The sequence below is a fragment of the Eptesicus fuscus genome, chromosome 8 (genome assembly GCF_027574615.1).
Source record: "Eptesicus fuscus isolate TK198812 chromosome 8, DD_ASM_mEF_20220401, whole genome shotgun sequence".
NCBI lineage: Eukaryota > Metazoa > Chordata > Mammalia > Chiroptera > Vespertilionidae > Eptesicus > Eptesicus fuscus.
Window position 1 is genome coordinate 15,606,731 of NC_072480.1, and position 23,968 is coordinate 15,630,698.

General features: G+C 40.5%; 2 protein-coding genes across 4 annotated transcripts in view; one reads left to right on the forward strand and one right to left on the reverse strand.

Moving 5' to 3' along the window:
• RCBTB1 (RCC1 and BTB domain containing protein 1) overlaps positions 1–11,913 on the forward strand; it is a 74,267-nt gene extending 62,354 nt beyond the window's left edge. For 2 of the 3 annotated variants that reach the window (XM_028151618.2, XM_028151619.2), the window contains exons 12-13: positions 4,471–4,693; positions 11,584–11,628. In XM_028151618.2, coding sequence (XP_028007419.1) covers positions 4,471–4,611 — 141 coding nt within the window. In that variant the 3' untranslated portion in view covers positions 4,612–4,693; positions 11,584–11,628. Of the gene's footprint in view, positions 1–4,470; positions 4,694–11,583 lie in introns of all 3 variants that reach the window. The other variant, XM_054719795.1, reaches the window with a different exon arrangement.
• SETDB2 (SET domain bifurcated histone lysine methyltransferase 2) overlaps positions 9,205–23,968 on the reverse strand; it is a 98,464-nt gene continuing 83,700 nt past the window's right edge. The window contains exons 14-20 of the mRNA XM_054719793.1: positions 18,912–18,955; positions 18,659–18,724; positions 16,643–16,695; positions 14,960–15,026; positions 14,157–14,288; positions 12,457–12,528; positions 9,205–10,059 (exon numbers count right to left, since the gene is read on the reverse strand). Coding sequence (XP_054575768.1) covers positions 9,908–10,059; positions 12,457–12,528; positions 14,157–14,288; positions 14,960–15,026; positions 16,643–16,695; positions 18,659–18,724; positions 18,912–18,955 — 586 coding nt within the window. The 3' untranslated portion in view covers positions 9,205–9,907. The remainder of the gene's footprint in view (positions 10,060–12,456; positions 12,529–14,156; positions 14,289–14,959; positions 15,027–16,642; positions 16,696–18,658; positions 18,725–18,911; positions 18,956–23,968) is intronic.

Consider the following 23,968-nt stretch of genomic DNA (forward strand, 5'->3'; position numbering starts at 1 on the left):
GTATGTGAGGACTGGATAACTCCATCAAACACATTCGCATTTTTAAGATGTTGATATGAAGCCCTGGATAGGTAGCTCAGTTAGTTGGTTGGAGCGTCATGCTGATATGCCATGGTTGTAGGTTCGATTCCCAGTCAGGGCATATACAAGAATCAACCAGTGAATGTATAAATAGGTGGAACAACAAATTGTTGTTTCTCTCTGTCTCTCTCTCTAAAATCATAAATAAAACATTTTTTAAGTTGATATTAAGACCATCAATTCTCTTTTTGTTACTAAAGAAAATCTGTGGGAAGGAAGGAAAAACAACTTGTTGTTTGATATGTACTAATATAGTGACTGAAATAATTAAATCAAGTATTTAAAATTTGGAATGAAATTATAAATTATTTCAGTATAGTAGTTTTTAATTTTGATCTTCCTTGCTAATTACAACAAATCTGATGTTTTACGCTATTTGCCTTTATAATAATTTCACCACAAGATGTCATAAACATGGACTTCAGTTCTAAAACACTAACAATAATACTGTGTTAGATTTGCATATCCCACTTCCCTACTCAATGGGCCTTGAGAAAACTCTTTCATTCTGTCCTTCTTGTCCTTCTTGGAAAAGTTTTGTTTAAAGCCCAGCAATCCTGTTATAGTTGACTAGTGACCCAGAGCACGAAATTCGTGCACATTAAAAGGGAATTAATTAGAGGAAGTATTTTAATATTGCTCTTTGCCCTTTCTCTATAATAGAAGTGTCAGAGATGAAAGAAAATTAGTAAAATGTTTATGAAAATCTTCCTCCTGTCAGAGTCTGGGGTGCGCCACGGGAACCAGAGTCAAGTCCCCACCCACCCATGCGCCTTGAAATCGAGGGAGACCCAGACCCAGACCCAGCCGGCCCCACCCCCATTGGGCTAGATCAATACCCAGCCAGCCCCACACCCATCAAACCCCACTGGGTGGGGTGCGCGGCCTCAGGCCCCCCATCAAGCCCCGCTGCGGGGGGGCAGCCTCTGGTCCCCAGCCCAGTGCCGGGGCAGGGTGCACGGCCTGAGGTCCCCCAGGCCGGGGCAGGGGGCATGCCTTGAGGTCCCTGTGAAGCCTCGCTGGGCGGGGGGTGCAGCCTCAGGTCCTCCGGCCTAGCACTGGGTCAGGGGAGCGCGGCCTGAGGTTCCCCAGCCTGGCACCAGGGCGGGGGCAGGGTGCGCCCTGAAGTCCCCCGTCAAGCCCTGCTGGGCAGGGAGCATGTCCTAAGGTCCCCTGTCAAGCCCTGCCAGGGGGCGTGGCCTCAGTTCCCTGGCCTGGTACCGGGGCGGGGGGCATGGCCTGAGGTCCCCCAGTCCGACGCTGGGGCAGGGGGTATGGCCCGAGGTTCCCCATCAAGCTCTGCCGGGTGGGGGTGTGCAGCCTGAGATCCCCAGCCTGGCGCCGGCGTGGGGAGCGCGGCCTGAGGTCCCCTGTCAAGCCCCACCAGGCAGGGGTACAGCCTCAGGTCCCTGCCGTGGCCCAGGGCCACGCAGCCTCAGGTCCCTGCTGATGGCTCGTTAAGGCTCGTTAGGGGAACTCGGCTTCCCCTGTGGGCACAGCCATCTTGTGTTACGGGATCCCCACCTCTGCTGTGGGTGCAGCCATCTTGTTATGGCGTGATGGTCCATTTGCATATTCCCTCTTTATTAGATAGGATATATTGATTGGGTAAGAGTCACATTTTCTTTTCTAAGCAATTGAAGATCTGATCATTTGCAGAATGCGCTGAACAGATCATGTAGATTCTTTTTTTTTTATGATTAATCTTTTTTTTTTATTGAGGTATTATATGTGTACATATCTTACCATTACCCTCCCCCACCCCACACCCATTCATGCAAATCATGTAGATTCTTATAGTATTTAAGAATTATCGGAAAGATGTTTATCTAAATCACACATCTAAGGCAAACTGGTTCAGGGCATTGGTTCTCAATGAATTTGCTTGGCTATGCCACTCTGATTCATGCAAATGAATTTGCATATTCCAGTTTCTCTTTCCAAGTGCTTTCAATGCTTCCTTTTCCATAGATCTTCCTTCACCAAGGTTCAATTAGTTTATTAAACAATGGATATTTAGATTATTTTCAGTATTCTCTAGTTAGAATTTTCTTTTTAAGCCTCACCTGAGAATATTTTTCCATTGCTTTTAGATGGGAGGGAGGGAGGGAGGGATAAGGGGAAGGGAGAGGGAGGGGGAGAGAGGAGGGAGGAAGAGAGGAGGGAGGGGGAAGGGGGAGGGAGGGGGAGAGGGGAGGGAGGGAGAGAGGAGAGGGAGGGGGAGAGGGGAAGGAGGAAGAGAGGAGGGAGGGGGAGAGGGGAGGGAGGGAGAGAGAGAGGAAGGGAGGGAGAAGGGAAGGGAGAGGGAGGGGAAGGAAGAGGGAGGGAGGAGGGGAGGGAGGGAGATGTGTCTGCAGGCTGCCTCCCGCACTCTCCTGGACTGGGGCTGGAAATGAACCTGCAGCCCAGGTACTAGTACTAGTATGTGCTCTTAACCTGGAATGGAACCTGCCACCCTTCCGTGCGCGGGACCAATGCTCTAACCACGGAGCCCTACCAACCAGGGCCCTAGTTAGACTTTTGTTTGAAACTGTTCAACATTTGTTGAATGTTGAGAAATCTCACCAGTTCAAAGGCAGTTTGATAGAACTATTTTTATTGATATATGAACGGATTTGTAATTAGAAGCACAGTTTGCATTCTTTTTTTTTAAAGTTTCTATTGAAAGAGGGAGAGAGGAGAGAGAGAGAAACATCCGTCTGCTGCCTCCTGCATGTCCCCTACTGGGGATTGAGCCCACAGCCTGGGTATGTGCCCTGACCGGGAATCAAACGTGACCTCCTGGTCACAGGTCAGCACTCAACCACTGAGTAACAGGGGCCGGGCTTCTTTTCCTTTGGATTGAAGTTCCGTAATTAAAACTTAATATTTAAAAATCCTTATCTGATAAATTACATGGTTTGGAACAACTTTCCTGCTCATGACTGGCTACTTCTTCCTAAGTTATGGGTAAACTAGTTTTCTATTTGTGATAAATAAGATCAAAGTATAACTTACCTTCCTGTGGAATAATTTAGTCCCTAGAGCTGTTTATTAACCTTTGGGTTATAAAATACCAGGAGTAGTGCTTTTTCTTTAATATTAATGTGAGAATGTTTTATATAGTTTAGCATTTTATTTTACTATAATACATAGAGCGTTCAGTTGCACGTTTATTCAACCCACTCGGTATCTCTTATTAAAAATATGGATTCAGAGATTGTGCTAACATTTTAAATGCATTTTGAATTATCTAGAAAACTCTGCCAGTGGCTGGCTAGTACACATTAGATGGAGTTTATCTCCTACTGGTTATATTCCTGGAGGGGAGTATCCTTCTCCTCAGGATAAAGGGTCTTTATTTGCAGAGGTCTGCACTGAGAGAGCAAAAGAGGTGTGTGTTCATGTTTGTGTGAGTCCTTCCCCATTTTGCCTAAAATTCTCATTTCATGGTTACTGGAAGCGTGAAGTCAAGACTGTACCGTTTAAATGTTGTTGAGTTCCTGGTTTGATAGGACCCTGAGTACCTTCACAGTATCCAGCCAAGTGATAAAAATCAAGCTATTTGTGATAAGAGTTATTAGTAGGATTTGCTTTTGTATACTTAGTCTTGGTATATATTCCTGGTACCTCATTGATTTAATATATGTTCCAACATACAAAGGAACAAACAACATTAGAGTCTTGCTGGGGATGACAGGAGGTGATAGGCAGAAATCGATTTTTAAATTGTTCTGGTTTACCATTTGTATATGTTTACTTTCCTGAATGGTGGTGGTTGGTGACTTCCATTTGTCTGACCGAAAATCCAATCTCTAAATATTCTTTCTGTTAACCATCTAAGAAATCGGTGTGATGGAAGTTGTGTGTTATTCTTGAAAGGCATTTGTATTTAGGAGAGCGTGAAAGTGAACTTAAGGTTCTTGGAAATTTTTTTAATGTGTCACTTTAGGTTGACTACACCTCTTCAACACTTCTCTAATTCTTATAGTCTCTCATTAAATAACCCCTATCTTAATTCTTTTCTCTGACTTCTTGTATGTGGTAAAACATATGATAGGGACTAAAGTTGCATTAGCTTTTTAATATCATGTCGTCAAGTTAAGACTAGACTATGTGATGACCATGAGGAAACTTTCCCTCATGGACTGTGTGTGTGCATGTAGGCATGTTTTGAAGAGTCAGACGAGATAGGGAGTCAGTGCTTTTACTGTGTTGTGAGTAAATAGTACGTGCTTTTCCGGCACCTGCCTGTGGCCACTGGTTTGCCTAATTTGAGGTTTCTGGACTCAGCTATCTTTTCTGGGGGAGGGGGCGGTACTTGGGGTGAATGGTTTGGAGAGAAGTAATTCAATCAAGGTTAATTTAAAAAGGCCTCTTCTTGTTTTTATTTTTGTTGTGTGTGTCCAGGATTTAGAAGAATTCTGCTTTAAGTTTTGCACCAATCATTTGACAGAAGTTACACAGACTGCAGCATTTTGGCAAATGGATGGCCCTCTGCTAAAGGAATTCATTGCTAAAGCCAGTAGATGTGGAGCCTTTAAGAACTGAAGCCGAGGCTGCTGGGTTCTGTGCGCGTGCTCTGGGCACTGGTGATGGTGTGTCTGTTTGCTCTTCTGGTGATGCGCTGCAGGTAAAACCCTCAGGCTGTCTCTTTGCATTTCTGAGACACAGCTCTCTGTGTAGGAATATATGAAGGATATATGGCTTTTCCTGAACTTTAAACAACTCTTGTTCCAGACATGTATATTTTAAATGTGACTCTCGGTTTGTCTGGAACACCAGAAAAGGGTGAAAGTTTAGCTGGTTGTTTTTTGTTTCTCATTAGAGGAATGTATGAACTCGGAAAGGGGAAGTTTGTGGCAACTCTCCTGGCTCACGTATCAACAATCTGTTTGACGCTAGGGGTGGGGATAGTTTGTGAATTGTGAGTTAGACATAGAGGCCCCACCATGAATTAAAGATGCTGACTTTGGGGCTAATTGAATTGCTGCATTAGTTGTTAGTTCAACTGCCTTACTGTGAAGGATTAGCTGAGATATTTTGAGGCTTTTATTTTTGTGTTTGCACTATTGATGGACTTTTCTTAACTTCATGGTGTATGAAAATAATACTAAATTTAATGAGTTAAATCTATTGAAATGATAATTATGTAAAGATAAATTTCTAGATTAGCCAAGCTTTCTCTTAAGACTTAAGCACATAAAGATTAGTAATTTAGAACTGTCTGTGAAAAGTTGATAATGAAAGAAACTTGGACAAAGGTGAATGTTTTATAAATTAGGATCTCCACTACTATTTAACAATGTTTTATTTTATTAAGAAAAAATTGAGAACTCGTTTAAATTGCCCCCTCCTCCATACACACTTTTCCCCCAACAAAAATGATATACTCAATATACTCTTGCCTTCCTAAATTGTGGCTTGCTAAATCATCAGTTCTGCTGCATATGACTCAAAGAAAAGGTTCTTAAAACCAACCCCCAGGATTTAATGGAATTCGTGTTATCTCTTACCTAGGCCAAATCCATCACCGATTTGCTTATTTGAAACTTCGCCAGCTTTTACTTTGGGTTTTCCTCTCCTTTTAATTGTGTTAGGTCTAATATTGAGCACAATTGGACCTTGAAAAAGGATCAAACTTATGGGATTTTTTGTTTTGTTTTTGGGGGGTCTGGTTATGAAATGTGATTTGGAAGGTAAGAATATTCACCTCTGAGTTTTGTCGTGTTAGGTGAATTTGCTTTAAGAACAACCCTCTGCTCTGCCCTCCAATCCACAGACTCCATTTGTGGGAGTTCTCTTAGAAAATTCTGTTTCCTGCCTAGAAGGTCCTCCCATCTGAACTTGGAGCCTAAATACATTTTCAGATCCACATTAACAAGAGGGTGAAGAGATGCGGCCGCTGTTATTTTTAGCCGTGTTTGTGAGTGCGTGTGTAGCAGGGAGGGCCCAACACGGGACATTCATTGGCAGGTAAATATATACACATCTGGAAGTCCCAGCCCCCTTTTCGTGACCATGTTGCTAGTGATTGAAGTCCAGTGACTAGGTTAGAATTAGTTTTGTAACATGGTAGTACTTTTCTTACTAGGTTGGTAATACATATTAATTTGATTATTAATTAGGAAGGATAGTGTTTGTAACAATCACTCTTCTGTAGGCTTATTTTGATCTGGACAAAACATGAACTTCAGTATGTTTACTATTGCTCTTACTTGAAAAAAGAACTATGAAAAGCACAAATTAAAGTAGTAGGTCCATTTCCATACATGGTTCAGAAATTGAACAAATATTTGTGAAGAACCACTTCTCATATTATTAATTTGTGTGAGTATGTATGTAGTGAAGAGAAGGGGAACAAGTCCCTCAAAATTGTTTGAGTATCTTTTTTAAGAAATATATACTTATTTTTCTACTTGGTTTTGTTGTTAATCATAGAGATGAAAACTATTCTTTGAATTGCTTTTTTCATCTGATGTAATAATGAAAGCCAAAGTATTCATATTTCCTAAAATAGCCCTAAATGTACTGTTGATCTTCTTACTGGAACAATGTTTGATACTCTAATGTGTAGGTTGTATTTATGTAATGTTTAGAAAGACATATTAATAAAGTTGTCTGTTAAGAAGAGGCATGTAGTTGTTCCACCACCCCCCTCAAAAATCAGTAATGTGCAGCCGTAAAATAAAGGAAATTCTGACACACGCTGCCACTGGGATGAACCTTGAAGACATTATGCTGGTTCAACAAACCAGTCACAAAGGACAAAGACCGTATGTGAAGGCCCTGTCACTGTCAGACAGAAAGCAGTTTGTGGTGCCAGGGACTCGGGGGGGAGGAAATGGGGAGTCAGTTACAGAGTTGCAGTTGTGCTAGACGAAGAGTTCTGTGGATGTACAGTGGTGGGGGTAGCAAAACAATGTGAACAGACTGAATGCTACAGAACTGTGCCCTTAAACATAGTTAACATGGTGAGTTTTACGTATAATTTGCAACAACTTAAAAAAATCTGTACTATGAACCTTAGCAGGTATCAGGCTAAAAATAGATACCACCATGAACATGTGTCAGCTGCTTCTTAACGGCACACAAACCCCCATAGAAATCCTTTGATTTTATTTCTGCTGAGAGAGAATACAGTTGAGCTGTCACAGCAGAAAAGTGTATCTGAATCCTTTGGGGTACTTATAAGTGAAGGGAAAGACATAAATAGTCCCCGCCCTCTAGGAAAGTATACATTATAGGAAAGGTTAGGAGTTAACACAATAACATATCTGTAAACAGCTTTTCGTGATAGTGAGAGAAAACCTAAGAGACTTAATGTCAAGTGGCACAAGCAAAGGCTTACAGGTGGGAGCTGATGAGCCTTCCAGAGCCTGACATAAGCAAGTCTAGTTGAGTAGATGGAGAAAAGCCAGGGTCTGATGGGTGGAAATGCTGGCAAGGGGGAGGATGTGTGTATGTGAGAACATTTATTTCCCATGGTGCCAAGCATCATGCCCTGTGCTGCACATACATTTTTTTCCATTCCCACATTTTGTACCATAAGGTAGGCAGGATTGGGCTGGGATAGATTAAACAATTTGATTCAAGTTTTTCAGTACTAAATGATACAGCTGAAGTACAAAACCAGGTCTAGGTTTGCCTGACATCTGCTTACTTTATGACTGCAAAACACAAGCTGCATTGTGCCAAAGTAATCTTGTGTATGACAGATTAAATTTGAAAATAAAGGTGGGGGGACAGAGGTTTTCTTTAAAATAAAGATCATGAAGTCAAAACTATTACTCCGATAAGCTTTGCTATATGATGTAGTGTTGTTGCATCGCAAATCAGTGAGCTGGACAAGAGCCCAATGAGCCAGTTAGTTAGGAGTCATCCTTATTGCACACAGGTTCAGAGCAGATTACCTCTGGCAAATTCTGAACACAGGAGGGAATATTTCCTTTTTATATCATTCTAGTTCTTTGTATAAGTTATTTTTGTAGACAGCTTGTAACCTTGAGTACATATCATATCTAGCAAACACCTGTCATATCTATTCAGACACCTGTAACCTTGAGTATCTTATCTATACAGGCACCTGGCATCAATATCAGCGTATCAGTTCCTTATGTTAGATGGCTAGCTTGCAAGGTCAGACAATTAAGTTTATCTTTTCTATTCAAGCAAAAAACAATGTTATTTTACAGTCTGAAAATAACAGAGGGACTAGCAAAAATAGCAGAATTCTAAAAGAGCAGTTTCGAATAGCAGTTTTTCCAAAGGAGGGATTATTAGTGTGCTTCATTATCAGGGGCAGAAGCTGAGTTAGTTACCATCTAGACCAGGGGAAATTTGATCCAGTGGGTCTGGGATGGAGTCTTGGCTGTTAGTTTGTTAAGTCCCCCAGGTGATTCTGATGTGCAAATTTGAAAACAGCTGACTTTGATTTTGTCCCTCAGGTAAGAATGACTTGGGCTAGGGTTGCCTTTACAACAGGTATGGACCCATTCTCTTTTCACCTACATCATATTCTTCTCTGAACAGATATTTTTGAGTACTTATTACATACCAGGCATCATGCTGAGACTTAGATCAAACGCATTTTGAAAGGTAGCATTAATGCCCTGGCCAGTTTGGCTCAGTGGATATAGCGTCCTGGGTTCAATTCTGGTCATGGGCATACCTCATTTGCAGGCTCGATCCTTGGCTCTGATCAGGGTGTATGTGGTAGGCAACCAATTGATGTCTCTCTCTCACATGGATGTTTCTCTCTCTGTTTCTCCCCCTCCCTTCCACTCTAAGAAATCAATGGAAAAATACCTTGGATGAGAATTAACAACAATAAGAAATGTAGCATTATTGTGAATTAGGGTACTATAGTAAAAAATTAGAAATGTGAATGTAAGGTTGAGAAAAATCGTAACTATCATTTTTTTTTCATTCTTACATTTCTCACTGATATTCAGAGTCCAATTTTAAATTTCAATATTTATTTTGAAGATGATGTATGACCATGTGATGACCGTGGCTGAAAAGAAATTTAAAAAGCAGACTTTGTGACAAGACGACAGGCAAATTTGGTACAAGTAAAATAAAATATTCAAATTTATTATATCTAAGAGGCATTATGGGCTAGAAATAGTCTCCAAAGATAAAAATAGTTTATGTATTTATTGAACAAACATTCATGGAGCATGCTGGGTGCTGGGGAATGTGATAGTAAGCAAACACAGAATAGTGAGTTCCTGCCCTCAGAACGTAGACTCCGACAGTGTGATGTAAGACACAGTGGGTTATACTGGGAAGGGTTATGAAGGAAAAGTACTCAGATGGAATAAGTGGGAGAACCGGTATAAGAGCTGCAGAGGGAGCAGAGGAAGGCGAAAGAGCAGGTAAGACTTCACAACAGGATGTGCCAAAGGCCCTGGGGCTAGGGGCAACTGGTGTGTTACTGGAACCAACCTAGATCAGTGGTCGCCAACTGGTGGTCTGTGGACCACTGGTGGCCCGTGAGGTCCAAAAGGTTGGTGACCGCTGGCCTAGATCACGGGAGTGTGAGTGGGGTGGAGGCCATGTGTCAGCAGGAGGCCAGGGACAGGTTTTTAGTACAGAGGTTGGGAGATGTGGGAGGCATGATCCACTTTACTGAAGTAGAATCTGAGAAACATTTTGTCAGAGAGGAGGGGGAGGAGAGGTGAGATAATAAGAGGGAGGCAGTAGATACCCAGTTAGGCATGTACAGGTTTGAGCTGGTGAGGACCAAAGCGTGCAGACCAGAGAGACACGAGACCTTGTGCTAGGGATGTGTGGCTTTCACACGCCTGTTCTCTAGTGCTCAGCCTGCTTGCAACGGTAACTCCTAAGGAGACAGAGAAGATACTGAAGCACAATTTGACCTTGGTCTGTTTTCTTGAATAGAGCACAAAGTTTGTTTTAAGTCCTGAAGTAGCGCAATCTCTTGCTTCATCTGCTGCCATTTTTCTTCAAATTGCTGAATGTTAGTCTCTAATGCTGTGTATGATAAGAAGAAATAAAATTATTTCAGGTTATTCAGTAGTTGTATAAAAAATGTATATCTAGCCCCTTGTATTTGCAAGAGCCTGGTACATGATGCTGTGCCCCAAGGGAAAAGATTCTAGGATCTTGAGAGGAGGAACTGGTTGTTTTAGGTCTTTGCTTCCTCTTCTAATTCAGGAAAGAACTCTAGTATTTCATTGCACATAAAGCTGGTCAGTAAATCTTTAAGGTTTTGTACAATTTTTAGCATTAAAAGGCCCTCTGTATCTTTGAAAACTCGAAAGCAGCCACTGTATAACCTTCATGCTACACTATATACATTTGTTGAGAGAGGGTGATTGGTGAGAGCATGTGTTACAATATCAAGGATGAGGGCAAGTCTTTCATAAACATGCATCCAATTTTTAATGTTAAAAGCTTTTGATTTTATTTAGAAATAGAAAGGCTTTTAATGTGGAAATTTAGGAAGATTACTCGGTGGCAATGTCATTTTTTTTAAAAACCTCAAAACTGAAGAATATTAACACATACATAATCTTAGAACACCTATATACCTGTAGTTAACTTTCTGGAACATTAGGAAGGCTAAGTTAAGCCAAAGAGTCTTTATTAGTTGGGTGTCAAAAGCTAAAGTCTTTTGCCCTGGCCAGGTAGCAGCTCAGTTGGTTAAAGTGTTGTCCCAATGCACCAAGGTTGCAGGTTCGATCCCCAGTCAGGGCACATACAAGAAGCAACCAATAATGCATAAATAAATGGAACAAGTTGATGTTTCTCTCTCTTTTACCCTTTCTCTCTCTCTCTCTCTCTCTCAAATCAATCAATTTTTTTTTAAAGTTGAGCCTTTTAAATTGTTTCTCATGAGGTTCCAAATAGTGTCTCCTCCTAGTGCCCCACCTCACGAATATTACATTGTAACCTATATACTCCCACTCACCCACCCAAGTAGTGACCGGTATCATGTTCCAAAGATGTAACTTTTTTTTTTTTTTTTTAATATATTTTATTGATTTTTCACAGAGAGGAAGGGAGAGGGACAGAGAGCCAGAAACATCGATGAGAGAGAGACATCGACCAGCTGCCTCCTGCACATCCCCCACCGGGGGATGTGCCCGCAACCAATGTACATGCCCTTGACCGGAATCGAACCTGGGACCTTCCAGTCCGCAGGCTGACGCTCTATCCACTGAGCCAAACCGGTTTTGGCTCAAAGATGTAACTTTTTATACAAAAAAATAAACACAGTGAAAGTCCCCTACAAAATAAAGCCTTTTAGAAAAAGATTTAAAAGGCTGCTTAAAAAAAATACACATGGATATTCCCATTAGCAGTATACAGACATCCTCAAGAGACTGTTAAAAGATAACACTATTTTTGGTAGATTTTAAGAAGTATTTTTTCTGCTGATTATAAATGTAATACAGAATTCAAATAGAAATATGTAATATGAAAACAAAAATGAGAAAAGCTTGTGTATATTGAGACAGGGATATGAGCTACCTGGTAATGTTTTCTCCACAGGGAAAATCTATTGTCCTAATACCATTTGCTGGATAGACAAATACAACTTCAGAGAAGCCATTTGCAAAAAACTGTGTGACTCTGGCGCCCCCTTCCCACTGGGATGTGCAGTGCACCCCTCCCAGCTGTGTGTGGCAGCCTTGGGGAGAAGTCAGATCAGACTCACAAGTAAGTGAAAATTTAGCCTTGTTTTGAAGGCATCTTAAACAATGGCAAAAGGACCTACTCAATAAATGGTTGATATTTTACAGAAAAGTTAAGTCTCTACCCTCACAAGGTTTTTTTCTTTTTCAAAAATTTCTTAGCTATTCTTGCTCATTTTTTTTTTTTCTCATAAGCTTTAGAGTTGATCTAAGTTGGCCAGTGGATTTGCAGATTAATGTTGGGAAAATTAAAATATGTATACATCATACCAAGTGAGAGGGAGACAAATGGCAGACTGTTCATCTGTACCTGCTGATTCCTGAACATGGTGCCTAAATATTCTGCCATTTTGCAATCATTTTTTTGTTGTTTCTACACAAAGTACTACTATATGTAGGTTAGAGACTGTGGAAAATACAAAGAAAAACACGAATCCAGCCACCTACAGATAAACACTGTTTCCATTTGGGTGCAGTTTTTCTGTGTGCACGTGTGCCTCTGTGTATTGACATATTTTTTCTTGTGTGTGTGAGAGGTCATACTATTTTGTGGTGTTGCTTTTTCATTTAATAAAACTGTGTCTAATATGTAATACTTTCAACAATAAAGAATCATCAAAAATAAAACTGAGTCCATTGAAATATGATTTTTATCACCTGAATAGTATGACATTATTTCAGTATATGTGATAAATATTTGTAAACTTGGCTGCTTGATTCTAACTCATACCTTTTTGAAAACTTACAAATGCGTCTTCAAACAATCTACAATCAAAAAGTGAAGTCCCGATTTCTTCATAGTCTGGAGGGAGAAAAACATTGTTTTAATTTAAATATTTTATGTAGGCAGAAACACCTCACAAAGTAACCCTCCAAAATGAAAAGTAAACAGAGCAGTTATCTACTGGGAACTTGTTAGAAATGCAAATTCTTGGCACCTCTACTAATCAGAACCTCCAGAGGGGAGGCCCAGCCACCTGTGACTTAACAAGCCCTCCAGGTCAGCGGTCGCCAGCCTTTTGGACCTCACGGACCACCAGTGGTCTGCTGGTTGGCGACCGCTGCTCCCGGTGATTCTGAGGGGCATGCTCAAGTTTGAGAAGTGCTTGGTCTAGACTAAAGAATAAACAAAAGAATGCAATGAATGAGCTTTAAGATATGTTTGCTCTTAATTTCATTTGTTGGTTTTGTCCTATAGAAAATAATCCCTTTCAAATAACCATTTATTTTATATTATTCTTAAAATATAGACTATCAAGCTTTTTCTTTTAAAATAGCTATATTGCCGAAACCGGTTTGGCTCAGTGGATAGAGCGTCGGCCTGCGGACTCAGGGGTCCCAGGTTCGATTCCGGTCAAGGGCATGTACCTTGGTTGCGGGCACATCCCCAGTGGGGGGTGTGCAGGAGGCAGCTGATCGATGTTTCTCTCTCATCGATGTTTCTGACTCTCTATTCCTCTCTCTTCCTCTCTGTAAAAAATCAATAAAAATATATTTAAAAAAATAATAATAAAAAATAAAATAGCTATATTTACACTGAGTGGCCAGATTATTATGATCTCTGAACGCATAATAATCTGGCCGCTCAGTGTGTGTATGTGTGTGTGTGTATGTGTGTGTGTGTGTGTGTATTAGAGGCCCGGTGCATGAATTCATGCATGGGTGGGGTCCAGCTAGCCTGGCCAGGGGGAGGAGACATGGGTGGTTGGCCACCTGCCTGCTGGTCGAACTCCTGGTCGAGGGGGCAATTTGCATATTAGCCTTTTATTATATAGGATATACACTGAGTGGCCAGATTATTATGAGTTCAGAGATCATAATAATCTGGCCACTCAGTGTATAATAAAGGTTTTACGCTCATAGGAGAGATGATAAGAAGGCTAAGTGGCTGTATACCTGCACATATGAATGGAACTTAAGCTTTCCAAAGAGTTCCTAATGAAAAGTCACATTTAAACAAAGTCAGACATCAGTCAGAACAGTAAAATTACTTCTATACTTTAAACTTGAACATACCAAAAAAGACACTTGGTTTACTAAGGAACAGAATTTGAGTCAAATCAAAACTAACATAATGCCATTCTCAGATCTTAGCAACAAGTGTGCTCATCTGTGGGGGTGGACGTGTGACTGAGTTTGGTTCTGAAGTGCCCGTCTTTTGCTGGTCACTCTCAGCCACGCACCTTTGGAAAATACTTGAAAAACCTCCATGGCATCAGGATATTTTTTACAAAATTAATGAGTTTGTGAATTTCCCATATCCTGTAGATTTGTAAAAGACAGGAGATCTGGAACAATGGATTTTATTAAAGAATGAGATAAAGGAAAATAATATTTCAGATAGAAAATGTGTACAGGTTTTTGGTTTTGTTTTATTTTATATGTATGTCTGTGAGAAGTCTCTATATAGGAATTTTGCTATTTTAGTACCTGATTCTGAAATATTCTCTTCCATGAGTCTTTCCTGAATCAAATGAAGTTTTTGTAATATTTCTTCAAATAAATCATTAAGAAGTCCTGCTTCCTTACATTTCTTGAGAAAAGCAACTTTCACAATTGCATCTAAGAATAAGAAAAACATTTTAGAAGGAAACAGTGTTAGGGAAACTGTTATAAATCACTTTATAGTCTTTAAGACCTTACCTAGTGGTAGATGAGCATAATTAGTTAAGATAACACATACAGTACCTTTAGGTTTTCTACGAATTGTAATTTCATCAAACCTCATTTTTTCTAGCTGAAACAATGAATGAAATGTTATGAAAATGTGAAAAACTTTGTTTAGAATAATTATATGAATCAAGACAATGTTCTAAATTTTAGTTTCAACTCTTTTGAGATGACAGCCTCTGTTATTTTTCTGTCACAGCGACTGTTGTTATGGAACGTCTCTCTGCTTAAGAACAGAAAGCTACCGGTCCCGGCTCCCAGGGAGCGGGAATCACAGCGTGAGGGGTGGCACATTACTGTATTCTAAGCTCACACCACCCTGCCTTCTCATCAAAGAGAATATCCTCTCAGTACTTCAGAGTGATGGACTGTCCCAACCTAAGTTATTTTGATCTGCTGGGGTTATGATAAAAAGGATCGTTAAGACAAAATATTTTATTATTATAAATTAGTTATTACAGGTCTAGAAGAATGAAGTGGAATACCAACTTTGAAACACAGGACTCATCTTTTTTTGTAAGTACTGGAGGTCATATTTGTTACAGAAAAGACTTATAGCACACCTGTGTGTTTGCTGTCCTCTTCCTCCATCTGTTTTTCGGACCTGTTTACTGTTAGTAGTTTAGGTGCCTAGAAGGAGAGAAAAATCAAAATTACTTTATACTGATTTTACTGTTGGCATTGAATTGAAACTGAAATTTTGGGGTTAAATAGGACAGGTTTAGGAAATTTTGGAAATTAAGGGGACCTTGGAGGAAGCACAGGGCTGCAGAGCAGCAGAAGGTACATTTCCATAGAATGAGGGAGCTGGGAACAGCAAAAGGCCTATATTTACAAAATAAAGGGAAGGAAGCCCTTCATCCAGAAGGAGAAGAAGAAAACCCAAAGGGAATGGGAAAACAATAAGGAAGGAGGGGGGAGAACCCCACATGTCCCAAAGGTTCAACCTTTGAGCCCAGGAGTTACTATAGTAATCAGTCTAAGGGAATAGTGACCAATCAGAGGGGATATCAAGGCACCAGGATCTGCAGCCTTTATAAGCCACAAGGAAAGGGAACTCAGTGGGACCCTTTCCCCCTCCGCACGTGGGAATCCGTTCTGTGGGACTCTTCCCCCTCCATACGTGGGAGTCTGTACTTGTTCTTCAATAAATCTCCACCTTTGCTGTACCATCTTCTGTCCGTGGATTCCTTCTTCAATTCCGGCGGACAAAGAATCCGGGTTCCAGTCCAAAAATTCCGTTTCAGTGAGAAGGCTAACCCCTATTTTGTAAAACTACTGTTTGGAATTCACTGCTATTTTTTAGAAGGCCTCTTATTCTAAAAAAATAACTTTGCTTTCCAGCCTGCTTTAGCCTGCTTGAATAATGAGGAAGATAAACGTAGCTGTCTGACCTTGTAGGTCCAAGACTAGATACGCCCATACTCTCAATGCCATGCCAGGTGTATTTTTTAATTGGATAGAACTGTGTTGTTTTCAAGGCCAGCAGCGAGCTAACCACTAAGGGGCACAAAGGGCTGGCTCTTTAATAAAAAGGGAAGTTCTGCTTGTAGCTTTGCTTAGAATTTGAATTCATTTTCTCTAAGCCCACCCCGGTGAATAAAGTATGACTCCAAAATCTCTGAGCATTGCTTCATTTATTCCAGTTCTCGATAACATCAGAATGTTATCAGAAACCAATCTTTTTTTGTATAATTCAGTGATATGCTTATGGTGAAAATCATGCCCCATATTCATCTGTTGATTTAAATATCAAATGTATTTTTGTTTTGTATGACAAAACATCAAGAGTTGTGACAAGTACCTCTTATATAAACAGGAGAAAGGTGAAGGTTGCTGATAAGACCTGGTGCATAAAAAACTGTATGAAATCCCCAAAACATTTTCATATGCTTTATACACAGCAGCAATCCAGAGAATTTTAAGTTATAAATTAGGTCAAGTATGGAGCATGCAGCTGGGAAATACTTGGCTAGGTAAGGATGCTTGACCTTACCTCTAATCATTTTAAGATTATAAGCACTATATGGGTTCAGATTCTTCTTACTAATTTGGTACCAGGGGATGTGTTATAGGACCTATGGGGCTGTCACATCCTGAATTATATGCTTATACTCAATACAATCTAACTTCTCTTTAATATTCATTTCATTAAGGTTCTATCATTTCACCTGAAATCCAGAATGGTTAAAATGAGAACTTTGTAAGAAGAAACTTAAAGCTATAATAAAATTAAATCAAAGTACCTGTAGCAAAGTCCTTGTTGAATGATCTTTCTTCTTTCGTTTTCTTTGTACTCCTGAAAATATAAATCATGTAGAAATCAGAATCCACAAAGGAAAAGACTGATGCTTGATTACATAAAATGTAAAACTCTTACACGCCAAAAGTGATTACAAAGTCAAAAGATATGGCAAACTTAGACTAAATGTTTGCAACACCTATGATAAAAGGCCAATTTAAAAAATATAAAAAGATCTCCTAAATCAATACAAAAAAAGACACTGGAGTAGAAAAATGGGCATATTGGGAGCCCTGTGGGGAGAGAGTGCATTGAATAGGAAAACAGACTGGGTGACAGGAAAATAAATATAATTGATCAAAATATAGGGGAATACACTCAATTTCACTCAAAGATGCAAAGTAAAACAGATTGACAAAGGTGAAGGTGCTCAGTATCTAATGTTTGCAAGGATTTGGGTAAGTATGTGCTGGTGCGGCCTCTTTGGAAGATTAAAAAAAAAACAACCCTCTTCTGGGGAGAGGATTCACTACCAGTGTTATAATCTGCTTTTTAAAACTAATACATTATTGTTACCTTTCCTGAGTAAACAGTAATTGACAACAGGGTTTTTCATAGTATTTCTTAATAAGTTAAAAGAGTAATGTTTTCAACAAAACAAAAAAATCAAAATAAAGGATATTGTGTTGAAATGGCATTTTGTTCTGAGCAGCTTGTTTTATGCACACCCCGTTATTCCTAGGAGGTGAACTTGATGTCCCCAGCCCACCCTCATTAGGACCTAAACTGTGGCCAGTGCGTACTACATATGAGGCGCACCAAATTCCTACTAGCAACACATATTTCAAAATAATGTAAATTTAGGATTTCTTATTCTTCTTCCTCAAAACATCAACCCATTATTTTTTAAAAAGGTACCAAAACAGGAATTTTTAGGGGTGAAAAAGACAGGTTTTAGGAAATTGAGAGGACCATGGAGGAAGCACAGGGCTGCAGAGCAGCAACAGGTACATTTCCATAGAATGAGGGAGCTGGGAACAGCAGAAGGTCTATATTTACAAAATAAAGGGCAGGAAGCTCCTCATCCAGACGTAGAAGAAAGCCCAAAGGAAACAGGGAAACAATTACGAAGGGGAGGGGGGAGGGTGAAGCACAGGAGTTACTATAGTAACTAAGGGAATAGTGACCAATCAGAAGGGATATCAAGGCACAAGGATCTGTAGCCTTTATAAGCCACAGGGAAAAGGAACTCAGTGGGACCTTTCCCCCTCCCCACGTGGGAGTCTGTAGTTGTTTTTTTAATGAATTTCCACCTTTGCTATACCACCTTCTGTCCTGAATTCATTCTTCAACTCCAGCGGACAAAGAAATCAAGGACATCCTGCACAGGGGAACTCTGCGTGTTCCAGTCCAAAAATTCTGCTTCAGTAATGACTCAAAAATGAGGGTAGCCGAAACCGGTGTGGCTCAGTGGATAGAGCGTCGGCCTGCGGACTGAAAGGTCCCAGGTTCGATTCCGGTCAAGGGCATGTACCTTGGTTGCGGGCACATCCCTGGTGGGGGGTGTACAGGAGGCAGCTGGTCGATGTTTCTCTCTCATCGATGTTTCTAGCTCTCTATCCCTCTCTCTTTCTGTGGAAAATCAATAAAATATTTTTTAAAAAATGAGGGCAACAATATTGTTTGGATAAAATGAAGTTGGCATGACACAGAATTGAGCTTTTTCCAAACAGGTCCTGACTGCAGTCCACAAGGAGCATTCCAGATTCAGTGCTAGACAGACACTGCTCTTTCCAGCAGTACATGGAAACCATTCGTGAATGAATGTCCATCTCCTACGCCCATTCAGCCAGGGTCCAATTTTAGAACTTAATTGCTAACTATTAATTAGAACTGAAATGCTAACCATTCTTAGGACAATTTCATTTAGGGGCCATGCAGCACTTTATCAATTTTATCTACTAAAAATTCTGATATTCTTTTGGAAGAGAAGCAGTCACAAAAAGGCAGAGCTTTTTACCTTGTGATATAGGCTGATTGCAGTGAGGATGGAAGACACAAGGCAAAGGCTTTACAGAGAGTAGGCCTAGTTCACAAAGAAAAGTTAGTACATTATATTACACACTACAAAGAAAATAACAATTTTATATGTAAAATTTTTAATTCAGAAATTTTTATTTTAATTCAGTGAGGCTAGTAAACCAGGTTACTTCATGTCTTACCTAAATTATCACTTTTCTTTAAACCCACAATACTAAATTTTAGAGACTTACCAGATAGAGTTTCTCTTGATGGATCATGTTCTTGGCAAAACACTCTGAAAATATGCAATTTCAAAGAATTGTTAAATATTTTTACTTACACTTTAAAAATATTATGCCTATTTTCTTATGATTTAAGAAGTGATAGATCCTCCCTTCCCCCAACTGATGGGCGGAGTATGACGTAAACTCCACCTGCAGCCGGACATTCCTGAACACCTTATATGGACTGTACATTGAACCACCAATCAGCACCTGCCATATACCCTAAGCCCCCAATTCCTAAATCCCTAGGTGCCTAATCATGTGCCTTACAGGAAACCACCAATCAGCGTGTGCTGAGTGCCCTAACCCCGTCCCCTCTTTTCCTCCCCTTAAAAGGCACTCTCACCCCAGCAAGCTCGCCCTCTCCCCTCTCCCCTCTCCCCTCTCCCCTTCTGGAAGGCAGCCGGCAGGGTGATCTCCAATAAAGCCTGTGTCCTGGTATCCCATGGTCTCCGGCCCTCTGTTTCATCTTTCAAGAAGGAATTAAACTATCTTTATGATGGTATTGCCCTAAATATTTGTTAAAGAAAAATGCTGTTTGAGACTTCGGGTCAAGATGGTGGTATAGGTAAACGCTGTGCTGGCCTCCTCCCAAGGCCACATCCAATTTACAACTAAATTATAGAACCACCACTACTGAGAATCACCTGAAAGTCTTAGCTGAACAAAACTCCTATAACTAAGGATATAAAGTAAAAGCCATGTCAAGACTGGTAGGAGAGGCAGAGATGAGTGTGGCTATTAAGAACTGGGAGGGATATCTTGGCTGTGGAGGCCCCCACTGAGGAGTGAGGGGCCTTAGCTTAGCCCCACACCAGACTCCCCAGCCCGCAACATCAGTGCCACAAAGTCTGGCTGTGGAATCAGCAGGGACCCAGTCTGGGTGTGGTGGAGGACTGTTGTAAGACCCAGACAACCTCTTAAAAGACCTGAGTACAGACTCACACACACTCACCCTAAGTTCCAGAGAAGGGAAAGAAGCTTAAAAAGTGCCAGGGATATATGAGGAGGAACTAGTCTGGCTTCAAGCAAGACCTGGAGGGGTAGCTCTCTCCAGACAGAAGTGCCATCAGGCACCATTGTTCTGTTACTGATGCCTCCCCACATGCAACCTGCAGGCGCTGGTGGACACAAAATCTGAGTCAACCTGGCTAACAGAGTTCACCTTGGCCTGGTGATTCCCCGAGACCCCGCCCCACCCAATCCCCACACCCACCCAAACACCTTACAGAGGCGAATCCACAAAAGCTCTGTGGAATTTCCTAAAATTTCTGAAAGATCCACAAACCCCAAATGAACACTGGCTGGCCTCAGCTTTCCATGTACCTCTTGCTAACAGTCCCAAGCCTGGAGCTATAGAAGCCAGCCTCATTTCACAGCATAACCACTATCCACTCCCAGCACAGGCAGCTACCAGACACAGATCAGTCCGCAGCTCCTACCAGGTGGCCTCAGGCCAAACAGCAGCTGGCCTTGGCCTGCACAGGAGCCCCTCCTAAGAGGCCCTGGAACCAACACACCTGGGGGCTGGCTTCAGACCATACCAGAGCACCACCCATTAGTGCCACAAATGACACACCCAGTAGCGGTCTCAGCAGGCCCAGAGCCCTGTCCAAGCAAACCCCACTCCGTGGGGTCAGCCCCTGCACAGCTTGGCTGTGGTCATCGCCAGTCCTCACAATTCGTCAGCCTGAGGATCAACCCTACCCACCGATGTGCCAACAGCAATCACGGTTCAACTCAATGGAAGGGCACGTACCACCCACACAAGGGACAGCCCTGGGACACCCAGTTCAGAGAACATGGAGACTATGCCACTGGCTCCACAGGCCCCCTTCTGCATACGGCCACTGCCCAGTGAGGAGATACAGCAGCTCTCCCTGACACACAGACACAGACACAAGGAGGCAGCCAAAATGTGAAGACAAAGACACATGTCCCAAATGAAAGAACAAAATGGAGGTAAGCAATCTACCAGATGCAGAGTTCAAAATAATGGTTATAAGAATGCTCAATGAACTTAGGGGAAGAGTAGATGTATCAGTGAGACGTTCAACAAAGAGATAGGAAGCATAAAAAAAAAAAAAAGGAGGTAGAAAAAATAACCAGTCAGACATGAAGTATACAAGAACTGAAATGAAAACTACATTAGATGAAATCAGCAGATTAGATGAAGTAGAGGATTAAATCAGTGATATGGAAGACAAGGTAGCAGAACAGCAAAAAGAAAAAATACTTTTTAAAAAATGAAAATAGTTTAAGAGACTTCAGGGACAACATAAAATGTAATGATATTCACATCTCAGCAGTACCGGAAAGAGAAGAGAGAGAATAATGGATTGAGAACTTATTTGAAGAAATAATAACTGAAAACTTCTCTAACCTGGCAAAGAAAATAGACATCCAAGTCTAGAAAGTGCAGAGAGTCCCCAAAAAGGTGAACCCAAAGAGGCCCACACCAAGATGCATAATTAAAATGCCAAAAGTTAAAAGGGAACATCTATGATACTTTCAATAATAAAGATAAATAAAATAAAACTAGAGGCCTGGTGCATGAAATTTGTGCATAGGTAGGGTCCCTAGGCCTGGCCAACAATCAGGGACAATCTGGGCCTTCTGGCTGCTGGCCAGGGCCTTCCTTCGTTCCAAGCTGCTCCCTGGTGGTCAGCACTTGTCATAGCCAGCAGTCGAACTCCCAGTCAGCAGAACTCCCAAGGGGACAATTTGCATATTAGCCTTTTATTATATAGGATGCCAAAGGTTAAAGACAGAGAGAATCTTAAAAGCAGCAAAAGAAAACTGTTAGCTGATTTCTCAACAGAAACTTTGCAGGCCTGAAGGGTTAGCATAAAATATTCAAAGTGATAAAAAGCAAGGACCTACAACTAAAGTTACTCCACTCAGAAAGGCTATCATTTAGAATCTTAGGTGTGATAAAGAGCTTCCCAGCCAAGAAAAAGCTGAAGGACTTCATCACCACCAAACCAGTATTATAAGAAAGGTTAAAGAGAGAGAGAGAGAGATAGAATTGGAGGAGGAGAAGCAGAAGCAAAAAATATGAGTAAGAAAATATTGCAAAGAAAAATTATTACTGATAAAGGTAAATAATAAAAGCACTGGATCAATCAACTATAAAGCTAATACAAAGTTTAAAAGGCAAAAGTAATTACAACAGTAGATCAAGGGATATATACACACACACAAAAGAAGTAAAAAAAATGACAAATAAATAAATGTGGAGGTGGAGAGTAAAACTGGTTGTGATTTTAGAATGTGTTCAAATTGAAGCAACAACCAACCTAAGACAGACTGCTGTAAACATAGCTTGAAATATATGATGTACATGGTAATCACAAACCAAAAGCCTACAAAAGATATACAAGAAATAAAGAGAAAGGAATCAAACAACACTACAGAAAGTCATCAACATACAAGAGAGTAAGAGAATAAGAAAGGAACAGAGAAGAATTACAAAACCAATCAGAAAACAATAATAAAATGGCAATACCTATATGCCTTGCAATAATTACTTTAAATATAAACAGATTAAATACTCCATCAAAAGACAATGGATAGTTTCCTCAAAAAATTTAATATGGAACTCCCATTTGACATAGTGGTTCCACTTCTAGGAATATATCCTAAGAAACCAAAACCAATCAGAAAGAATGTATGCATTCCTATGTTCATAGCAGTGCAATTCATAATAGCTAAGATCTGGAAACAGCTCAAGTGCCTGTTTCATCAGTAGATGAGTGGATAAAAAAGAGTTGTGGTACATTTACACCATGGAATACTATGCAGCAGTAAAAACAGAAGGATATCTTACCCTTTGAGTCAGCATGGAGGGGTCTGGAGAATATTATGCTAAGTGAAATAAGCCAATCAAGAGAAAGACAAGTATCACATGGTCTCACTCATATGTTGAATCTAATGAACAAAATAAACTGAAGAACAAAATAGATCCAGAGACAGAAACATGGAACAGACTGTCCAACCTCAGAGGGAAGATGGGGTGGAGGGGTGGTGGGAAGAGATTAACCAAAGAACTTATATGCATATATGCATAACCCATGGACATTGACAATAATGTGGTAAAGGCCTGGGGCAGGGGGCGGATGTGTGCTAGAAGGGGTCAATGGGGGGAAATGGGGACATCTATGATACTTTCAACAATAAAGATCAATTTTAAAAAGGCAATGGATAAAGAAGTTGTGGTACATACATAATGAAATATTACTCAGCCATAAAAATAATGAAATCTTACCATTTGCAACAACATGGATGGACCCAGAGGGTATTATGCTAAGTGAAATAAGTCAGACAGAGAAAGACAAATATAGATTTCACTTATATGTGGACTCTAAAGAACAAAATAAATGAACAAACAAAATAAGAAAAAGACTCATAGATACAGAGAACAAACTGATGGTTGCCAGATGAGAGTGGAGCTGGGGGCTGGAGAAAAAGGTGAAGTGATTAAGAAGTAGAAAATAGTAGGTACAAAACAGTCACAGGGGCATAAGGTACAGCATTGGGAAATAGTCAATAATATTGCAATAACTATAAGGGTGCCAGGTGGGTGAAAAACTTATTGAGGGAATCACTTTGTAAATTATATAAATGTCTAATCACTATGCTGTATACCTGAAACTAATATATTGAACATCAACTATAATTGAAAATTTTTTAAAGTAAAAAAAAAAAAAAAAAAAATTCTGTTCAAACTTGTGTAAGTTACTGACCACATCAAGCACAGATGGAGCCTCTGCCAGATGTTCTCCATGCTCTTGGGCCTCAGAAAGGTCAGTATGCTCGCTGAAGGGTTTAGCGCTGACTAGATATTCTGAACAATACTGGTTTATACAGAGTAATCAGTAGGTTTTTACTGAATAAAGACACCTAAAGACTCAACATCTAAGATGCACAAAATTTTATCTGACTGTATTCAAAGTTCTGATTTTCAACAATAGCACAAAACTGCATGTATTAATTTGGGAAGCACAGTTTTCAAACTCTACAGG